Source organism: Osmia lignaria, chromosome 9 (assembly GCF_051020975.1).
Source record: "Osmia lignaria lignaria isolate PbOS001 chromosome 9, iyOsmLign1, whole genome shotgun sequence".
NCBI classification, from domain to species: domain Eukaryota; kingdom Metazoa; phylum Arthropoda; class Insecta; order Hymenoptera; family Megachilidae; genus Osmia; species Osmia lignaria.
Window position 1 is genome coordinate 15169465 of NC_135040.1, and position 21655 is coordinate 15191119.

The following is a 21655-nucleotide window of genomic DNA, read 5'->3' on the forward strand; positions in this document are numbered from 1 at the left end:
TGAAGGACGCGTGTAGGTGTAAGTGGAGGTGGCGGTGGTAGCGGACGAAGAAGGTTTGAGGGTAGAAGCTCGGGGTCGAGAAGGAGGAGAAGGAGGAGAAGGAGGAGGAGGAGGAGGAGGTGGAGGACGAGAAGGAACAGCGCGGGCGCTGATTGGTAGCAGAATCGATTAGCCGAGCCGAGCTAAACCGGCACCGCTTCGGCGACGCCACGAATTTCCCGAATGGGGGTTTCCCGTTGGGGCGGGCCCGAATCCAGGGAATACCCGGCGTTCACCATGGCAACCCGACCAATTCGCCAACCGCCGACAACCAAGGATGACCTACCGTGTGTTGCTTACTTTTTTTTCTTCCTCCTTTTTATTTTTTCCATTCACACCCCGTTCCTCCGTCCACTATTTCCCTTCCGCGCAGTCCCTCAATCCGCTTCTCGTTCCGTTGCCATCCTTTGTGTCCGTTCCTCCTTTACCTTTGTCTCTTTTTTTTTTTTCAGGTTTCGTTTACGCTTCAAGAATGAAAGAGAAGTAGAGTCTTCCTCTTCAACTTCGGCGCAAAGCTTGTGCACCTACTTGTCCCACGAATCTATGCGCGACCCGTGTACGTATACGAGTGCACAGATACCATAGAGAGCCACATTGATTTTGCCGACGACTGATACAACCCCGTCGGCACGTTTAATTAGAACATGGCGACTTTAATACAAGCGCACGACAACAAGAACAACAACAGCGCCCCTTCCCACCCACCGCACTCTTCTGCTCGGCCTCTTCGCCATCTTGCTTGCTCTTCGTTCGTATTCCATCATCTTCAAATTTCTTCGCGCAGAAAGAAAACAGCCCGCATCTTTCGATCAAGGTCTTCGCCATCTCTCGCAGTTCGAAGGGGTCGCTTATCTACCTAGCCTAACGCGGTCTATGCTAGAGCCAGACACCCCTCGTCCACCCTCTCATCCATCATCCTCAGCTTCGTCATCGTCTGTATTCCAGTTTAAGAATCACGCCTCTGCCATACACGCTACACTCGTTCCCAATTTTCTGTCTCTTTGTACGTTCCATTTTTCTCAATCTCGCGTTACTCTTTTGCACACGCAGGCACACGGAATCACACGTTGAAATACATCCTCGCGCTAAGACTATAATCCCTACACGCCTACGCTACACATGAAAACACCCTATCTACATTAGAGCCCGTCGACGTTCCATGAAGCCATCCCGTTGGAGAGCAACATCTTGGAGAACCATCGTTACGGTGTACCACATGGAACGGCCGACCGGTTGGTATACTAAATCGTTTGAGTAATTCTAGGGATGCTTACGAATGGTATGATACAGTATACGACTTAAGAAGTAACTTGCTTCTTCGACAGAGGTACACCTTTTCAACGGGGTAGGTCGCCGTCGGACCAGTGCCCGATGGATCGCCGTCTGCTCTCGATCCACCGTTGCGGTTTCCAAGGATTCCTGGAGACCTACCCCTTGCGTTTGTACATAGATAGAGCGACCGCATCTCTTGGCTATGGTCGGTGAGAAACGACGGTGAACGCGGCTAGGGATTTTTGATATGACTCGACTTGTTGTACTTTATCAATGTAGCCTCGCCATGGACCGACGGACACGCGCGGCTCGATCCAGGTTTGCATTCTGTTTCAATCAATTTTCTCTTTTTGTTTATACTGTGCCACTTTACTGTTGCTTCTCTTACCAGGTACTAGATACGAACTCGACGAAATGAAGAATTCTTAAAAAATAGGGGGCAAGATGAAGAGAAAATGAAACTTCCTGGTTGAATTCTAATCAACGTAGAAATTTCGTTGGTCGCTCGCGGTTAACACCTTACCTACCTTTATATAAATAAAAGTAAGATTTTCTTAATTTTATTATTTTCATCGAGTCAGAAGCGAATCAGGAGTTTGTTAAATGCTTTTCAACTGTCGATTGGTAAGGTGTTAATTCACACACGCATACACACAGTCCCGAGTAACACTGAAACACGTTAGCGCGAACTTCGTTGTAAAATTGTTGCGCGTGGCATAGAGAACGTATGAGAACCGTAGTGTGTCCTTTGAATGTGCGCCAACTATTTACGAGCAGCGTGTCTCGCGATGATTTTCACGAACGACGACATGCGGTTTCTCTATCTACACTTCGTTATGTAACAAATAAGTTAAAAGAGTTTATAATACACGCATTACTCTTGGCCCGAATCGAACATGGACACATTTTTATCAACGAAAGGTTCTTCTTGATTTTTTGGAGTTCAATTAATTGTCACGTTTGATTAGATCGATCGAACGATAAAAAAAAAAAAAGAGTTGTCTACGCGTCAAAATGAGCATGTTCGATTCCATCCAGTCGGAAATGCCGACGTTCCTCAGCGGAAGTACGCCGGTTTGTTATTAGTGTACAAGGCGACGTCTTCTCGGACAGGATAATTCTCGACACACGATTTATTTTCTCTTGCAATGGATCAGAAACGAATAGAAAATCAAGGTTCGTGAATTTTTGACAGACTCTTTCCGTTTGCGTAAAGTAATTCATTTATAGTTTCTAATTGATATTCGTTTCAAACGCCGAAGAGACAAAACGATTGACGAGAATAGCCTTGCGAACGTACCCTGTACTTACGTAATCCATTATATTGTATGTACAACGTTCTTACAATAATTCGAGCGTACCGTCGGCCATGAACGGATGCATCTGGAACAGTCGATCCACGTTGGTCAACTTGCTGCCAAGGAAGTGGATCGAATGATCGCGACAGGAAGGATGCTTGCGTTGATCGGTTCTGTCGTTTAATCTGTCCACCTGCGCTTTGAAACTTGTTCCTTCTGCAAGTTTAGTAGATGACAATCAATTCATAGTGTCACTGTTTATTTATCCAGGTCTAATCTGCACGTCGACTATCAATGAAGCTCACCGAAATGAAAATTACATTGAACATTTAAAATGAGAAAAATCAATCGTTGTGACGCATTGAATGCTACGAGGAGCACCGGTGACAGGTATCACAAATTTAATAAAATTCAACAGTTAAAAGATAAAGAAATTGTAAAAAAGAAAATCTTTTTTTAGTATAACAGAGGACACTCGATCAACAACACCCGTCGAACGACCCATGGACGATCCCATTCCCAAATACGATCATTGTTGGGATACACAGGCCGACGGCACAGGTTGACCGCGATGGCGACGGTCTTTGAATTCTCTTGGTAGAAAGTTTTAACGTGGCGTACCCAGGGCGCCCCAGTGTTCGGCGGTGGGTCATGCGTAATGGGGATAGGTGCCCAGATGAGGCGGCACATGGCCGGAGGCCGTGTGGTGTCCCGCGTACAGGTTCGCACCTGGACTCGTGGACCAGTAGCTGGAGGCTGATTGGAACAGTCCTCCTGGAACGGAGACCGACACCGAGGCGGCTGGTGGTGGCATGAGGTTCAATTTAGCGTGCCCGTAACCGGACATGAACAACTCGCTCTGGTATTTGTACGCGGCTGGGTCCGCGGCTGCTGGTTGAGTCGCCGCTGCCAGACCCTGGAAGTCGAATTTGTACGCGTACCTCTTGCCGTGGACCTTCGTCATGATGTTCTTGTCGTAGTAGTACCTGCAAATAGAAGAAGAGGATGGTTGCGGGCTGGGTAGACACGGAGGTCCATGAGGAGCGTTCAGGGAGCCGTTACACTCTTATGTACGCGAAGAGGCTGGAGTGTGTAAATGGTTGCGCTTAATCAGCAGCCTGCCAAGTAGTATAAAGCGTTATAATCAGAGTGTCTATCCGCATCAAGTGAAAGGTACAAATCAATGTCTCCACGCCTCGCGTAATCTTTTACTTTTAATATAATATAATATAATATCCATAGTATTATGCGATAATCTTTTATAGGACAATCATCCTTGTCATCCATACCTTTCAACGAAAAATCGACGAAGCAACGAAACATAAAGTCAAGACGTATAGGAGAAAGGATATTCGTATATGCCATAAGCGAACCCTTACTTTACCACGAAGCTTTGCGCGTTCTATGAGATACGATCGAGCAAAGTCCGCGGACGCGTTCTGCCATAAAGTCGCGATTTACGAAGCCGCCGGGAAACGGGGAGAGTCGTAAAAATCCCGCTCAACCACGGAGTCTTATTTAATAAATTCCATTTGCCAGAGTCGATAACGGCTCTGCTTCCGCAACGACGGAAACGCTTTTCATTTTTGTTGTTGCTCTTTTTTTTATTTTTTCGTCGAGTTACCGTGCGGCTTGCAAACTTCTCACCCATCACGAGGTGGAGGGTGGAGAGACGGAGAGAAAATAGAGAGAGAGTCGAGCAGTCTCGCGTAATATAATCAGTCGATCTGATCGAAAAATAATAGCCGCGTCTGCCGTCGGTCTGACTGTCGGTGATTGAAATTTCTCTCCCCTGCTTTCCATCCTCCTACCCTCCACGGTTGCTCGTACCGTTTCGTTCAACGAATTTACTTTCTCCTCGGTATCCTCCACGTCTGCCCGTTAAATATTGACGTTTTGCCACGTTTCTGCCATTCGACGATGAGGTTTGACAGGTACACTGTCGCGGTAGTCACCAGCCACCGGCGACGCGAACGTCATTTCATTATACAATTATAAAACAAGAGGAGAAAGAGTATTCTAAATTACATATTGATATTTTATTAACGATGTATCTAATCTTTTTCAAAATTTCTTTTTCAGGTAGCTACTATTAATCCTTGGAGGATGGTTATTCCGCGTGACACTCACTAGGTCAGTATGACCCTGCCCACGAGGTGTGAGGATTCAAGAAATCATAGATTGAAATATAAACGTTGTACTCACCTCAAAGCCCTCGACAATTTGTCGTAATTCATGTTAGGCTTGGACTTCCTTTCGCCCCAACGTCTCGCCACCTCGTCAGGGTCAGTCAACTTGAATTCGCCGTTTGTTCCTTCCCACGTAATACACGCTGCGTTACTCGAATCTGACAGTAGCTCGAGTAAGAATTGCCACAGTTGAATCTGACCGGAACCGGAGCTCGCCAGACGGCTGCTCGTCGCTCCAAACATTTGGTAGGGATCTAGAAAATCATCCGCGTATTTGGATGTCAGAAGCATACGAACAAGAAACATATTCTCATGGAAACAGTGAAGATAGATGAACAGCTACTTCATTTGTTCGTTTCATTTTTACTTCATTTAATTTTCTTTTTTTTTTTAATTGTAGGACTTTAAGATCGTTGAGACGGGGACCTTGGAATTTTAATCTCATCTTTAACATTTGTTTGTCGAAACAATACAACATCAGGGTAAATTTTTTTTCTTCCTCATTCGAGAGAATGCAATTTCTTTTTCTTTTTTTCTTTTTTTTTTCTCGTATTTCCCTCGAACATATACCTATCCATTACATGGTTGTTTCCCAGTGCTCCCTGTATCACCCTTTAAAAGCCTTACAATGCGTCATCACCGTCGTTCGCTACTGCTCAGACCTGGAGTGCCCTACAACCGTACAAAAGGATATAATCGCAACCCTACAATAGAATAGAGTTCGTTTGGATCATAATAATTTCAATTGAAGGAAGGAACGAGCGAACGAACGACGGAGTGGTTCAAAGGGCGTGCGCGAATGTCTTCTGAGAGAACGAACACTGTTCAACTGAGCATCGCGTTCTTTTATTTTTTCTATCAGTTAAATATGGCACATCCATGATTTCTTTTCTCAAAATATCATCCAATATTCGCATTTTCAGATTCGTTCTTGTAAAATGTGAAATATGCTTTCAGGCATCGAAGTAGGAAGCAGCTATCATCAACCAGAAACAATAGTGGACGGATAGAATCGCCGAGATTTCAACCACGATTGCTTCGAGACTCCCATAAAAATACATTTCACCGATTATGATAGGGGACAGACGTATGGGGATGGTTGGTGAATTGCCGGACCTCAAAGGTCGTTTTGCCCGATGAATCCCCTGAAACGTGTGGCGGAGTGATCGCCTTTCGATCGAACGGTAATTCACTTACAAGTTAATAATGGCAAAGGGGCGCGGTACACCCATTTATCCATTGGACGAGGAGGAATCGAACGGAGGAATCGTGAAACGCTACTGTTTCCTCGAATCAACCGACCAAGAAAACAGCCAGAGATATCACTGACCCTGTTCGAACTTTCTTTTCAACGTTCCTTCTATTCCAATGAGAATTTACAGCCATTTGCATGGTAGCCAGGTTTTCATGAATTTTCTATTCACCCACTGTTCTATGCAAATGAAATCTAAACCGTGGTAAACTTTCGTTTGCGAATTAGATGATAATGATATGCTGGTTTTAGGTTTATAATAGATGAAAAAAAGGAAAGATACTGACTTTCAATCAAGTATAATATAATCAATACCATTTGTAATTATGTTTTGTAATGTTAAGTAGATTAGGTTCCTCCTCGGTAATCGGTTCATAATTTTTCATATTTTTCTAATGATAGGGACGGTTTCCTGGAGACCGGTCACGAGCCACTTATTTGAAGCTATTGATCAGTCGGAAGGAGTAATTTTTGGGCGTGGCGTTGAAAAGTCAGACCGGGAACGAGGGAGCTCTGCGTGATTAGCGACGAACGTAATAATCGTGAAGGTCATTCCGTGCAATTGCTTTGGCAAAATCGTCGTCGATTGGGACACGCATGAACGCTCGCTTTTGTATAGGCTGTCATCATTTTCTTCCTTTTTGCACGATTCTGTATACCTATCGTTACTTTTCCTAATTGACCGACAATGGTACGTTAAACGATTAATAGATCATAGATTTTTCATTGTCGAAGCGTTATAATTCTTCAGAATATCGTAACTAAATTTATTATTTATTATTTACAGGAACATCAAGAGTGATATTCGTATGGCTGTTTCATTTAAAAAATGGTGTAGTGCTTTAACTTCTCAAAAATATCTACCTACTACATACCAGGCTGCCTGAGGTGGGTGTGCGTGTCCAATGCTGACTTGGATAAGCTGCTTCCGTATCCTGTAAAAGAATAGTTACGAATTTACACGACTCGTCTTTCGTAATTTATAGACTCTTATAGAAATATCGTTTAGTACTCTGCTAATAAACAATTTGTCTTTGGCCTTTATTTCGAAAAAGGAATATTGCATTGATCGCTGTTATTTTTAACATTCTTAATTTTCATTGTAACGTTTGCTTCTGCAATTTCAGAAGCGCGAGGTGCCGAGAAAATCGTTGGTTCGTCGAAGATGAAAAAGTACAAGCTCGGTCGAGCGTTAGAATCCGTTAGAGAGGATTTCCGTGTAGGCAAACACGGGGCTGAGTGGTCCGTATACGTTTCTCCCCTGCTTCACGTTTCATCGACGTTTCGTTTCCTTTCCTTCGCCTTATCAAGCTTGCCTCCTCTTCGCCTGGTACGTGTGAGCAACCGTGGAAACATGCCCACTGGTCACGTTCGCGCCACTCTGCAATCTGTTTAAGGCACAATGCTCCTTAATTTCGCCTCGTTATATACACTCGTTACGGGAAATCCCCTCTGTCGTTCGGTAATCGTGCTATCGGTTTGATCCTACCGTTCCATCGAGAAAACTGATCATTTTGAAAATCAAACAGTCAGAGATAGAGAAGCAACTATTTCGTATGAGAAGACTCGAGAGAAACATATGAAAGTAAGGATTAACCCATTAATAGTGGAAAATTTAATTTTTTAAATTTTACATCATTCTTGTACTGATTTTGTTAATTTTTTTCAGTCGTCACTATAAGAACATTCGAGGAGCTAGTTTGTAGAAGGCAGATGCTACCTCTAAATAGCAGTTGGTGTCCGCTGTGTTAAACAATTTGATTTCGTGTCTGATTGGGACGCGGGACAACCTTGGTCGAGGGTCTGGAACGCGACGCCTCGGGTCCAGGTCGTGGGGTCCTCCGCAATCAGTACAGCCGCGGGGCTACCAGTTAGTCCCTGTCAGAAGACCAACTCTGACATTATGATAACAAGAAGTTCCAACGTGGAATGTCTATGTAAGCTAAGTTTCTTTCTTTTCTTTTTTTTCCTCGGTAAAGCTATGATTGCTTAAAAATTAATTGTAAATATAAGGAGCAGCTGGTACATTGTTGTTAGGCATTAAGGTTTGGAAAAGGCAAGCGAGCACCTGCTCAGGATACTGATTTGCATTCCTTTTCCAGGTGTTTCGCATAAGTGCATTGATTATGTATGAACTGAAAGAAAATGAAAGAGGCACGTGCACTTTCAAATTTTACATTATAATTCATAAACCATTAAATTATCGGTATGTAACTAAATTTTTTAATAATTCATCTTTAAATTACATTTTCATTAATGAGCATTATTTTTAATAATAATTGTAGGTATTAAAATTTTCCTGAACGAATCAACCGTGTCACCTGTAACAATCCCTCGAGTACAACTCTGTTTGTAACAAGTTTACGAATGAAAGCAAGTAAAGGCAAGATGTAAGTACATATAAACTTGTTCGCTGAAGTGTTGAGGTCAGTAGCGCGCGGAGTTTGCACACGTACGTACATATACATTGGACTTGTGTCACCTCGAATCGACGTGTTCCTATTGTCACGCGTATATCTGCGCATTCACGAGCAATTACTCGGGGCGGGGTAATCCCGTTACGCAGCGTACAGCTTCCTCTTCTCGAGGGAGGATCAAAGGATCCGCTATTCCGAGCTGCTGCACTCTTTGGCCGCGTACACAATGCTACTCAGCAGGGCCTGAAGAAGGGAGAGAACGAGTCGTTCCTTGACTCGGAAAAACCTTTGGGTAATTTCCAAATCCGTTATCCTTGCGTCATTTTTGGGAATTTGAAAATGATTTAAAAAAAAATGGGAACATTCAGCATTCTTCTTCCGTTAATTGTTTCGAAGAGAAGATGAAAACTGGGTACGCGAAGCGGCATAACAGGGAGACTTAAAGTGTAGCGATAATTTTCATTACCGCAATAAAGTTATTTACGAGAAGCCGAGGGAGGATGGACTGAACTGTTATCGCGGAAAGGATCAGAATCGCGGGAAACGTCGAAAGATTACATCTATTTCGTAGGATGCGTGAAAGCAAGAAAACGAACGCGGCACGCAACTCGCTCTTTAAAGGTGAATCGTTGCGGCCCCTGCATCGCGTATACGTAATCGCCTCGCGCGTTACAGCTCGATCTTTTTTTCCCGGTAAAGTCGCGATTAATCATAATTAAGCAATTGCCGTTTCGTGTAGAATTTTCCCCGTCGGTATGCGTCTACCCTTACGTGTCGCGCGTCAATGAAAATAATTAAAAAATTACGAGGATTATGAAAATGTTGATTAAACAGGGTAGTATAAATTGTTGCAATTCCTTATGTTTTTTAAATTCATTTCCTCGACGTTGGAATTACTTTGCGTGCGTAGCTCGCATGGTCTCACATGTTACGGGTCAATGGAAATGATGAAAAATTATTCGAGTATAAAGATTATTTTCTTCTCTAGAATAATTTCTACATGAATTAATTGAAGTATCTCTTTCCTCAGCGTAACGATGATCGCTGTCAATCTTCTTCGAGGCATGTCGCTGGAACATCCGGTCGAGACGGAACGAGTCACGTTGAAAACGGACCAATGGAATAATTTAATTGAGAGAACTGTGCAACACGGGCCAAAACGATCGGTTAAATCGTCTCTGAACGAGATTAAAACAGTGGCACCCGCCGCCGCTCTTATTTACATCCGACAATAAGTCAATTCATCACTCTGCGATTTGACCTTAAGTGGTATCACTGACTCATACGCACACCCGTGTAGATCGTCGATCCTATTTCGGGCATAAATCAGCGGTGTCGTGCGACGGGCCGGCCCGTGCGGTGCGTAATAATGAGCAAGCGAGCGTAGCACGCGACCCTTTAGTGTGTTGCTCGCTGTAAGGTATCATGGATTGCACAATTCTCCTGCGTATCTGTCTGGCTAGAAGACTGAAGAATCAAGAGGATTTTTTGATCGTAAGACACGAAGAATCCAGGAAGCAGAGAAAACCGAGCGGATCCAGAGTTCTGGCACGGGTTTAGACGACAGGGTGGCCGCCGACGGCCACGAAAACCCGGGGGACACGGATCGTGGGCAACAAGTCAGCGAGAAACGGCGCGTGACCAACACGTTCCCGCTGCCAGATTTACGGCAATAAAAATGGGCTACAACCAACGAACGATCCTGATGAAATTATAACTTCCTTCGATTTTCCATACGGCGTTCTCCTTCAACGAATCCTATTGTTCCCTCTACAAGCTTGGAAATCGATACACTCCAATCTCTATTTTGTTCTTCGAACAATGACTTCTGTATAGAGGATTTCAGCGATTAGTTCAATTCGAATCAGGTGAGAAGCAGATTGAATTTCATTCATGTTTGTTATAACTCTCTTCTATTTTTTTGCAATATACAAATATTTTGCAGTGCCTGAAGAACAATGAAAAGAACACATCAACAAATTTCAGACTTGGTAAATCTACTTCAGCTCCAGACTACCCCCTTTTAAAGAAGCCTTCGAACGGTGAGTACATTTATAAACCTTAAAAATTTTTTAATCGAATCCCCGACGATATCGGTACCATTGTCTGATATTCGGTCTCGATGGTTTGGGAAATAGTCTTTTCTGAGTAGAACTGTCTCAGGGCGTAGAATTTAGCCACAATATTATTCTTCTGGCGGCTACAATGCCGATGCGAGTAGGAAGCATGGAAGAAAGTTTCCCTGTAACATATTGGAAGGGTCGAAGGGACACGTCGAAGTCGCTGTCGCGGCTCGTATTGTGTCTTCTCGCTAGTACATACACGGCCACGTGCCTATGCGTGACACGTTCACGCATCGCTGCCTGGGTTTCTACTCTCTCTCCCTCGTATCGGCCCGTATTCATCTCTGATTCGTTGTTGGGGTGTGCACGGATTGCGTTTCCACTTTAACCGTGCGTCGTTGAACGTCTATCAAGGGTACACGAGCTGCATGCTACTTAACCCTCTGGACGACTGAACGTCAGCGAACGGGTCACTTTTGATTCACGGTAAAATAACATTGAAAATATTTTCAGAAATTTTAATTTCTTTTTAAGTTCACTCGATAAACATAAAACGTTGTATCGAAAACGCAATTTCGTGCAAAAGGAAATCCTTGCCGCGTTAAGATCCCTCGTTCGAGACAAGAATCCTTTTTCTTCGAGTGTACATTCGTCGTGTCGCGGTTCACGCTATGCGATAATTAGGAAACGATTAATTTCACTCGGCGTAACACGTCGTTACAAACAGGATTTGCTACAGCCGAGGCTTATCTGATGAACAAAAACATATTGCCGCGAGCACGAAAGCGTACCGAAGAAAAACGCTTAATTCGGAACGATAAAAAAGGGCCCGTTGACGGAACGATTGCGTTGCAATTACCTTTCACTTTTGATGGTACAATTTCACGGTACGTTTTAATTAGGATTATACTATTTCTATTTCTATCTCTTCTCCAATTACCTCGAAACACCCATCAAAGTTGGGCCAACATACCCTAACACCTTCTCGAAGGTAATCCATTCCTAATTCCCAATAAGTATCCCAAAGCTGAACCCTCTCCCTGTTTACTCACCCACGCACCCTTAAATCACAGCCTAATTTCAATTCAGCCGCGAATCGTGGTAACAGTTACGATCGCACTCTTTCGAACGTTTATTATCCCCGAAGGTCCTGGAATAGGGCTGGCGCGGTGGGGTGGTTACCTATGGTGTCGAGGTGTATGATAGTCACGGCATACGTGATCAGGCGCGTGAGGCAACTGCCAAGGCACGCGCCGTGCCGGAGCACGTAATTATCATAGGGAAGTTAGGGTTGCCTTCAGACGCATACACGTACACGTAACACACATAGGGAAGGGAGGTCGAGGGTCGGTCGACTCGGGTCAGGAAGTCACGCGAGGTACACACTCGCGGCGAACGTGGAAACAGGGAGGAGTACTTTTATTGTTCTACCAGTTGTCTTAGCCGGTTTTCCTGGCCACTGGGCAGACCCGTTGAAAAGCCAGGTCGATATTCCAGCCACGACGCGACGGGTCTGCCTTTTATCCGACCAACTTACCCCTCGCCTCACGGGGTTCACTATTCGCGTATTTGGGTGATCAAGTTGAATCTTACGGCGCGTTTGGTCTTCCAGTCAGTTGGTATTAATTCACGAATGAGAGTGCTAATATTTTCGCGGCGCTGTCATAGGAGGAGACAGTGATAAACCGCGGATCCGCGAGCTATGAATTAACACGTTCAAGATATCCGCGAACCGGTAATTCGAGCACGGCCATTAATGTTGTTCGCGTGTTTCCTACTCGAAACTGGATGAATATTACACTCTCTTACATGCTTCTATCGATGAAACGAACCACCAAGATCGTTCACGCGATTCTACGAAGAAATTACAATTTTTCATTAAATTTATAAACGAACAGACTGTAACGTGTCTGCGGTGGTTAAAAGAGGAGCCCTGGTTGAAATTCGCGTTTGAAAATGATGCGACAGGAGACCGTCAATTCTCTCTTTGATAACTGATCCATGACGATTGCAATCTAACGAGGCGTCGAAACCACAAACCGTTTACATCAAATTGCCCCGGGCTAGGCCTCTGAACTCCGCGAAATGATTCTGTCGCTTTGTATTAATCTCGCCACTGTCAGAGATAGCATAATTTACCATCATTTAGCGTACTCTTTTGTTTCTGGAGAATCTAATTATCAGCAGAGTATTAATACTCTTTCCACCTTCCATATCGAAAACTGATTTATGAACTATTATACATCTGTTTAATATTTAAGAGCAAATTTTCTATATTTTCGAAAAATCTTCTTAAAAACTCAAGGAAATATTGATCATCTTTAAAAGAAAATCCATCGAGTCCTCCTCGTGTTCGAAATTAATTACCCAGCTGAAAAGCAAAGTGTACCACCTCTCCATCTCCCAAAATCGTCGTTGAAAAGCAAAGGGAGCCAATCACGAGCCACGGTACCTTCATCTCAGCCGGTTAGACAAAGTCTAGTCAGGCAGGTGGTTGAGAGGCGAGAATCAAAGCGTTAATTCGTTCTTTGCTAGCTGATCCATGGCGTGGCGTTGGTTGTAAGCTGGCCAGGCGTGGCGAGGCCAGACCAGAAGCCGTTTATAACAAGTTGCCCGCGGGGCAGGTCCTGTGATCTCTGCTAGACGATTGCGTCGGTGTTGCTTGCGTCCACAGGGTGGGGTCCTGGCTGCCTCTCTCTTCCGTGTGTCGCTGTGCGGCCAAGCGTCTCTACACAGCCCCCAGGGCTTGTTCCCTTCTCTTTCTCTTTCTCTTTCTCTTTCTCTTTCTCTCCATCTCGCTCGACGACAAAGGGGTCGCGGTTCAACGCGCCACAAAGCGCCGGGACGCCCAACCACCCCCGCGCTCTCTCTCTCTCACTCACACACACGTGAGCACAAAGCGAATTCTCGAACAAGCCAGAGAGTCGCGACGCGTGAACTTGCACCCAGAGGCGCCTCCGAGCACCCTTTAGCCGGGTGTATGTAGCGAATCGAGGACGAGGAGAAGGAAAATCTTCTAGAGAAGGAGACCACCTTCGTATCCGAGCATACTACCCGATAAGATGGCAACGAATCATCGATCCGCCTTCTAGCGGTGTTTCTTTTCGATTGAAAACTGGGATTGCTCTATTTTTAGGAAGGACCAGTTCGCGATAGCGACTGGCTCCACTATAGCGTGAAACGGTGTTGAATTTTTCTTAGGGATGTTTTTTGGACACTTTAGAAACTTATGGCAGGATAGTTTGAAGTTACTTTTCAATTTTAGCCTCTTGGCTTGCCCCAGGGAACCCCTCGGTAGTCGATACTTATACTATTTATAATCAACTACGATCGTTGATTTCTTTCAAGCCCTGAATCATTATTTTTAGCCCTTAAAAGGTTCGATAAGAATCGCTTGAAACATAAAATATAATTTTTCAAAAGTAAACTCACCCTGTCCAGGGGCTGGTGACGTGGCGTGGCTCCAGCCTCCTTTGTACGAGCTGCTGGCATCTGTAACGATAAGAAAACAATCAATTAAATACTAACAATCATGGAGCATATAAAAATCGGTACATATATACGAGTCGCAGAATGTTGAAAGGAGATATGCAACATTGATCGAGCCAAACTGGGCAAAACATGGCACGTGTTACGAGCACTTCGTGATCCTCGCTCAAAGATTACTACTTTTTTTTTTTTTTTAGGTCACGTTATTAGAAGACGTATACCGTTTGCAATTGCAAGCTAATCAGTACCAAGAATCGCGGTTGGTCGTAAAATATATCTGATAGCTGGTTTTCGAGCTGCTTTCGTCGGAAAACAATTTCTTAGGAAAATCTTTACGACACCCTAATGACAGGTCGCGTTCGCGAAATACTCCTTGATTTCTCCTTTTTAATCTTTCTTCTTTAATTATTAAACATGAACGTTGTTGCAAATTTTAATATGTCTTTTGGAAATCAATCAATTCCTTTTTTCCCTGAATCTTATGCGTAGAAATTGCATTCCAATTTTAATTCTATGAATCATATGAAAATATTTATATGAAATATTCATCTGGTTGATCCTCCGTGTACCATGGTATTGCTTTCAAAAACACGGTACACATAGTGGTATAGACTTTTCTCTCGATCTTTGCCCGTAGTGTTTCCATCTGTGTCGGTGTGTTTGCAGACAGATATATTTTCATTTGGCAGTTATTGGCACGAGGGTGGCACCCGTGTGTACATACGTACAGCGGTACGTCATGCTCCTGCAGAAAGTCCAACGTCGCCGTCGTCGTCGTCGTCTTTCTGTGCAAACAACGACTTTCGTGTACAAAACGACCCGACCTTTTCGTCGTTTACTGCCCCCTTCGTTTGATCTAGAGCCTACGGTCCATTAATACAGCCTCGGATTTCACGTTTTAGGAAAGTGGAGGGGTCTCGAGCATCGACACCTCTCGGGGGTTAATCTTTGATAGGCGAGAATCTTTTGCAAGTATAGAGATAGAAAGGGATGAAAATGAGGATTATATTTTCATTATTGGAGCAATCTTCGAAATCTACCGCAAATTAAAAGAAAAGTAGTTTATCTCTAAGGAAATAAAAGAAGGACCATCCGTCGCACGGAGCACAACAAAATAAACCTATGTCCTACTCTCATCGATGCTCATTAAACACATCGGTTCATCCGGAAATTCGGTGTGCAGTTCACTTATGCCACGTGGTCCCAGTAGGGATCATCATCACTCATCGTCGATCATCTCTGATCCACTCCATCGTCCACCAGATCGCTTAACATTAACACTCTCAGACCCAACCGAGCAATACTACACACTCTAGAGAGTTGGCAATTTTTGAAAAAGTAACAAAAGGGTTAAAAAACTGTAATTGGTTTCTGAGATCATAGAAAAGAAGCGATTTTTAACCGGGAAGATGGAAAGCTGTATATTGGAATGGTCCTATTAAAAATTTCGTCACTTAAATATCTTCCGGCTGTTTGTGCCGTGCAGAAAACCTGTAGACGTACCGGCGAACAGCATGGAAAGATTGGTGAACGCGGTGGTTCGTGGTAATTCCGCGGCGGTGGTCCCGCTGCTCTTGAGGTCGAGCATCTCGTGTTGTGCCGTGTGCGAGCGGCCGTTCGGTACGGCAGCCTGCACCGGATATGATCTCTCGTTGGTCTCGCTTGTCACGGCACTGTCAACGCCCGGATCGCAGGTAACCGCGTGGACGATGAGACAAAGCTGGTCATATCAGCCCCCGATTGACCGTTTAACGAACTACTGCGAACGGAAGTAGTATCGCGACACGATGGATCACGGTCTCGAATCTACGATACGTGGCGTGCAGAGCGATAAGGGCGCCGATCATCTTGGTGACCCGCTGCTCTGAGTGACACTGGCCCTCGAACGTTGCTTTTCGGGGGTTGATACCGGATCGTGAACCCTGTCTCCGCCCTCGGAACAGACATTCGTGGACAGGGACGCGGTAACAGGGGTTGCCACGATTCGTTTTCCACCACGACGAAGGCGGAGTCTAGGGACGGATTTACACCCCCGTTACGAAGAGGCGGACGAACGCTTGCGCGTTGAACGAGAAGCAGAGGGTTGCGAGTCGTTGCGAGTCGGTGCTCGCGGATGCCTCGAAACGACGCGACGCACCAGGTTGCTAGGTGGCTGGGCACAACGACGTACCGGACCTCCTGCACTTACCGACCGGCGTTGTCGACGACGTAGTTTGCCCCGGTAACGACGTGCCACCGGTTCCCTTCCGGAACAAACCCTCTGTGGTAACGGCGCCCGTTTACAGAGAGAATGGTCAGGGAATTTTGGCAGTAATGGGCCAAGGTGTTTCCATTATTCTTCGGCCTGGACGTTTCATCCGTCTTTCCGTTTCCCTCTTTCCAACCTTTTCTTTCTTTCTTTTGCTTCCCTTGCTCGGTGAAGTGGGGTGATAATAGAGGGGTTGGGGTTAGATAGGCGAGGATCTTGATTACGAATAGAATATTGATGTTTGTGTGAATTATTTTACATTCTTCTTTTTTCTAAATCATTTTCAGTATTACCTAATATCGTCATAATGAAGGTCCTGAAAATTTCTGTCTTCTCTATATCGTTATGTAAAAGAGGTAAACGATATTCAAGCAAAATACAGAAATCATGTTTAAATTTGCCACCGATCAGATTTCTCTTGTCAATGAGTATCATTTAATACCGGCGTTTTCGCCGACAAATTATAATAATTATACACCGGTTGCAGGTGGGCGTGCCTGTGTTTCAGAGAATTACGCGATGACCCCGTTATTAACTCGATTTGCATTTCGTTGCAATTACTCCGTTGTGTCTCTGGCGGCGTTTAATGCCCCGCCGTTATTTCCATAAAATCTGCTTTGCAACGGCAAAACATGAGGTTGTCTTAATTAATTAATTATTTACCGCAATTATAATTCCGACAAAGAAAGTTTACGATATCGTACGCTCGCGCGAACGCTCCGTGTTTTATATTCCCGACAAATGTTTTGCATTTACGACCATTGAAATTCTATCGATAATAACGCGCTATACAGAGTGGTTTGTATAATTGATCATTGAAAAGAAGGCTATAGAATTTTTCTAGATTCTAATATAATAATTTACCCCCCTTCCCCCTCATTGCGTTATAATAAATCTGAAGGCCTACGAGGCCTGAAATCGGCTCCCATCGACGAAGATACCGTGGAGGTCCGAGTTCGTGGACCGCGACGAAGGTGAAAGGAAAATCGTAACAGGGGTGGCGATACCCCCCTCTGGGCGCACTTAACCCCCTTGCTCGACCCTATACACGCAGACACTCGAGAGCGATCGCGCGTTAAATGCGCCGCTGGCCGTACGCGGTCGCGTGGCGTGCGCGTGCCATCCTACGAGGGGATTCCCATTGGAAAGGATGCCCGAGGTAAGCTGCACGGGACGTGTGCGTGTGTGTGTGTGCCAGGAGTACCAACACTCTTCAGAGTTACAGACTGTCTTACCTAGACTGGTTATGGGGGTGTCCCGTCTCACTGAATCACGAGTATAATGGGAGCTAACGGTGTGGATTCGCTGGCCACTTTTCAGCCTTCGACGTCTGTCGATGGACGTCCGTAAACGGGCGTCGCTTTGGGACGGTTTTAGGGATCGTTTCTTGTTTTATCAGATATTTCAGATTTTTTTTATGAAATGTAATCATTTTTTCTTCATTTGTAATTGAGCTGTTACTCTTTTCAGCATATGACTATTGTTATTAAGCTTAATTAGACTTTATTAACAGATAGTTTGATCGCACTAATGTTCATTTTTTACAACGTTGTTAAGGGTGTAGCGTACAGGTATTATCGCGAGAGTGAAAGAGTTAGGAAACAAACGATGGCGTGTTCCGCGTCTATTGACCACCCCATCGTATATCATCAGAGTGAATTTGAATAATGAATATATTAGCACGTTTAGGCTGTCGTATGATTTTGATAGGAATCCTTGAGAGGCAAAGTTATAGCCGACCTATGGTGAGTCATTTATAACGACCCTGCCGAATATGTTTCATATCTTTGGAAACATATTTTTCTTGTCAGTTATCAATAACCCCCCGAGGGTGTTCAAAGCGTTAATTAGTATTCTGTAAAAATTTCAATCTATCCCAAAAATCTTGCATCGTAATTACCACCACCCTCCCCCCGGGAAAGCAGTAAAATTATTTCCACTCCAAAGACTTCTTCCCACGTGTCAGATCCAGGTGCAAAGTTCCACCTGTCCAAAAGTCTCCCGATCCGAATCATGAGCCACCGTGTTCCAGAAATAGCAATAAACCGAATTAAAAACAGGCATACTCCTGGCGAAAGCCTGGCTCTCCCTTTGTTCCGTACGGTGATTGCCTGAATCAGGATAACCGTAGAGAGGAACGAATCGGACGAGTGTCATCGTGTCGCAATCAGGAGGTACTCTGGGTCACTTTGGCAGGGGAGGAGCACGCGATTGCCCGTGCATTATCTTGAGATACCGAAACGGTATTACGCGGTACTTGGAGTTGTAGTTCGGTATCGGTGGTAGGGCGACGAGTATCATTGTACGGCATGAAACATGACAGGGTCTGGCTATTGTACGCGAGACGCATAGCTAGTCAGGGAACAGGAACGACGAAGGGAGCCAGTTAACCAGCCCTTCTCCTTCGTTTCCGTCCGAATCTACCCCTCGTCTGGATCTGCTCGTTCTTCTCGCTCCGTAACACGATAAGAAACGTGTCAGTTTGTTAGCTTTCCCGCGAACGGTCGCTCTAAGTGCACGATCATAGATACCTATCTACCCACACCGACAGATAATTCCTCGCATTCAATTTCTACAATATGCCGGATCCGATAGCTGAGAATTTTTTTTTTTTTTTTTTTTTAGATAACCCACTACCGTTGTCTGAATTTCGTCTCTTATACTACACCCTGGGAATTAAAAAAATTGGATTTCTTTTTACTTTTCACCCGAAAGTTGTAATTGCAAGATAGGAAGGGTGTGTCGATAAGCGAAACAGCGTGAGATTCGATCGAAATAGGGCTTTCTGTAAACGTTCGGCTTTGTGCCAACGCCGGCTGCAGGTCAGTAAACATGCCACAGAAGCGCGGATGCTTTGGACTTTAAAATGCTATGCAAAGATACTCGATAAAAGGTTTCATAAACTCGAGAGTCCGTCCCTTCGTATTCCAACGCCAACAAAGCCACGGCGTTAACGTTTTCATAAGAATATTCCACAGAAAATCGCGGTATCGAGATAAGTGCCATTTCGCAATATATTTTTTTTCTTTTCTTTTCTTCTTCGTCATTTTTAATCGTTCGAAAGTCTCGGAATTCGCGGTCAGAGCGTGGATGCGTGAAGGACTTCCGTTAAGAGGGCGGCGGCGGTTGTAGTAGCCCGTTAATGTAGGCGACCATTAATTACGTCACGGAAGAATGCAGACGTTGGCTCAAACAAAGGGCCGTGCTCGCATCCCCAAAGTTATCGATGCGACCGTGTCGTTCGTTCGTGCACGCTTCGAGTATCCAGCCTAATTACGACGGATTTGCATATCTCCAGTCGCGCTGGACCGAACAACTTCGTCCTTTTGTTCCTGCCAACCGGACGTCCGCTGCCATCCGGTTCGTTGCTGCCCTCGGAACCGCCAGCTAAGAGACCGTTCCGATCGTAGCATTCCAAACGGGAATTTCAAATAGATGCTCTATTAAACGCGGTGAAAAATAAAAAATTCGTTCACTCGTGAAATTTTAATACCGACACGAAATCGCCGTGAGAAATAATCGTTCGCGTGGTGGTGGCTCGTCGAGAGCACGAAAACAACCGACACGATACCACTGAAGGAAACGTTTGCGCTCCGACGCGTCGCGTCAGTCGGCTCTGAAACCGGAAGCGGCTCGGAGGAGACTCGGAGGATCCCGCAGAGACGATAGAAACGGAGGAACGCATAGGCGACGGGAAATAAACGAGATGGACGGAAAAGTGCGTTTCACGTTTTACGTTTTAAATCGTAAAATTTAATGTCATCATTCTAAACAATTCCATAATTATGGTAAATTGATTAAGATATCCAAATTCGTTTACCATTAATTTCCCAAGTTTCGAATTATAAAAAAAAAATCCTTATTCGATACTACTTGAACCCTTCAACTCTTCAGCCCAGAGTTTATCGGTAGTAGTCCCGTTATCAGGCACGCATTCATTATTCCTCGCGAACGAAATATGTTCGGGCAACGCGTATAGCAAGCGAGCCGGCGTGGCGCGGCGCGGCGGCTGCGGGCACACGATGTAAATAATCGTTTATTGATTAACTGTTTGACTGCGCAAGTCGAGTTAACTATGGCTAATCTCTGATTTGTAACGCCTCCCTTCTACGTGGGGGTTGCGCCGGAATGGCAGGGGTGGCAGGCTCTAGCCTGACGGTATGTCCGCGGGGAAGAGAGACGTTCGATAGGGGTAGAGGGAGCTGGTGGTGAGAAGAGATGTGGGTGGAAGAGGAGGATGAGGAGACGCTGGAGGGCTGGCCACCCCCTCGGCACGTAGTTTTCGCCTGTGCAACCCTCCTAGCGCTAACACGGAATTAATATCTCGCGAGTTAGCGGCCCCTTTTCATCCCCCTCGACGGCTCTGAAACGGAAATGAGCGCGCGGATGCCTCTGCTCTCTCGGTTCTCCGCTTTCCTATCGTCTTTTCATCCCCATCCCCCCTTCCACTCTCTAACGTTTGCTGTCATTTCTCTACGTCTTTGCTTACGTTTTCGCGCGACATTAAAAGTCGTCGCTCCTGTTGTCCCGACACTTGGTCAACCTACCCCTAACTACAATAGTTTTCGAATAAAATGAAAAAAATAAAAAAAGAAAGAGGGATTTTCTAACAAAACCGATTTAACCCCTTCGTTGATTCGCGCTCGACGAAAATAATAACGGAACCCTTTGTTAAAAGGGGGTGGAGGGTGGGATTGACTATGTAGAAATTACTACTATCGATCCTGCCTGTACACCCGTGTGCATACGCCGATCAGCGTTTCGTATCTGTTCCATAATCTAAATGACGTATTCGCAGATTTTATACATTCAATCTCCATTTGGAGGTAACTCGTGCCGCTCGAATGCTCGTTATCTCTGACCCGTAAAACGAGCATCGGATCGAACTTGACGAGAAATACATCGATCCGATGTACGAGCCACTTTCGACAACCGTATCGTAAGTCGCGTAAAGCAGACACCCTGATACGTGACCGTTTTATCTCACCTCTGATGCGATTTTATTACATTTTAAACGCTGCATCTATTTCTCACCACGATAACCGTATGCAAGTTCGGTACTTTTCAAATTCTTCACGTTTCTATAGAAAGAATTTAGCCCCAGGTAAATATTTTCAAGTAATTCAATTTTCCGAGTCAACGCAATCTGTGTATTTCAACATCCTGGCTACACCCAGCCCCCCCATCTTAAGATTCAAGAAGACGACCCACGAAGAGTGCGTCCTTGGTTGGATAAGGTAGATGCTGGAGGATCTCGGATACGCGTAGATCCTTGGCGACGGTGAACCATAGGTGACTAGCAGGCTGGCGATGGTAACAAACGACGACGAGTGGGGCAGCTAGGGGTTGGGGGTGGAGGTAGCTGGATGACTGGCGGCGGAAGCGTCG

The 21655-nt window shown here is 45.0% G+C and overlaps 2 protein-coding genes across 9 annotated transcripts in view; one reads left to right on the plus strand and one right to left on the minus strand.

Annotated features, from left to right (window-relative positions):
• Window positions 1-3258: 3258 nt before the first annotated feature.
• The window catches only part of Ets65A (DNA-binding protein D-ETS-3), a 29003-nt gene continuing 10606 nt past the window's right edge, over window positions 3259-21655 (minus strand). For 2 of the 3 annotated variants that reach the window (XM_034340072.2, XM_034340053.2), the window contains exons 3-6: window positions 13963-14022; window positions 6926-6985; window positions 4815-5052; window positions 3259-3595 (exon numbers count right to left, since the gene is read on the minus strand). In XM_034340072.2, coding sequence (XP_034195963.1) covers window positions 3259-3595; window positions 4815-5052; window positions 6926-6985; window positions 13963-14022 — 695 coding nt within the window. The remainder of the gene's footprint in view (window positions 3596-4814; window positions 5053-6925; window positions 6986-13962; window positions 14023-21655) is intronic. The other variant, XM_034340063.2, reaches the window with a different exon arrangement.
• LOC117611677 (protein SCAI) overlaps window positions 4911-21655 on the plus strand; it is a 42243-nt gene continuing 25498 nt past the window's right edge. For 3 of the 6 annotated variants that reach the window (XM_034339745.2, XM_034339770.2, XM_034339779.2), the window contains exons 1-11: window positions 4911-5044; window positions 5199-5280; window positions 5756-5982; window positions 6453-6741; window positions 6838-6938; window positions 7178-7635; window positions 7720-7987; window positions 8153-8256; window positions 8336-8440; window positions 9498-10335; window positions 10413-10509. The gene's annotated coding sequence lies outside the window, so the exon portion shown is untranslated. Of the gene's footprint in view, window positions 5045-5198; window positions 5281-5755; window positions 5983-6452; window positions 6742-6837; window positions 6999-7177; window positions 7636-7719; window positions 7988-8152; window positions 8257-8335; window positions 8441-8531; window positions 8760-9497; window positions 10336-10412; window positions 10510-21655 lie in introns of those variants that run through there. The other 3 variants (XM_034339800.2, XM_034339790.2, XM_034339832.2) reach the window with 3 other exon arrangements.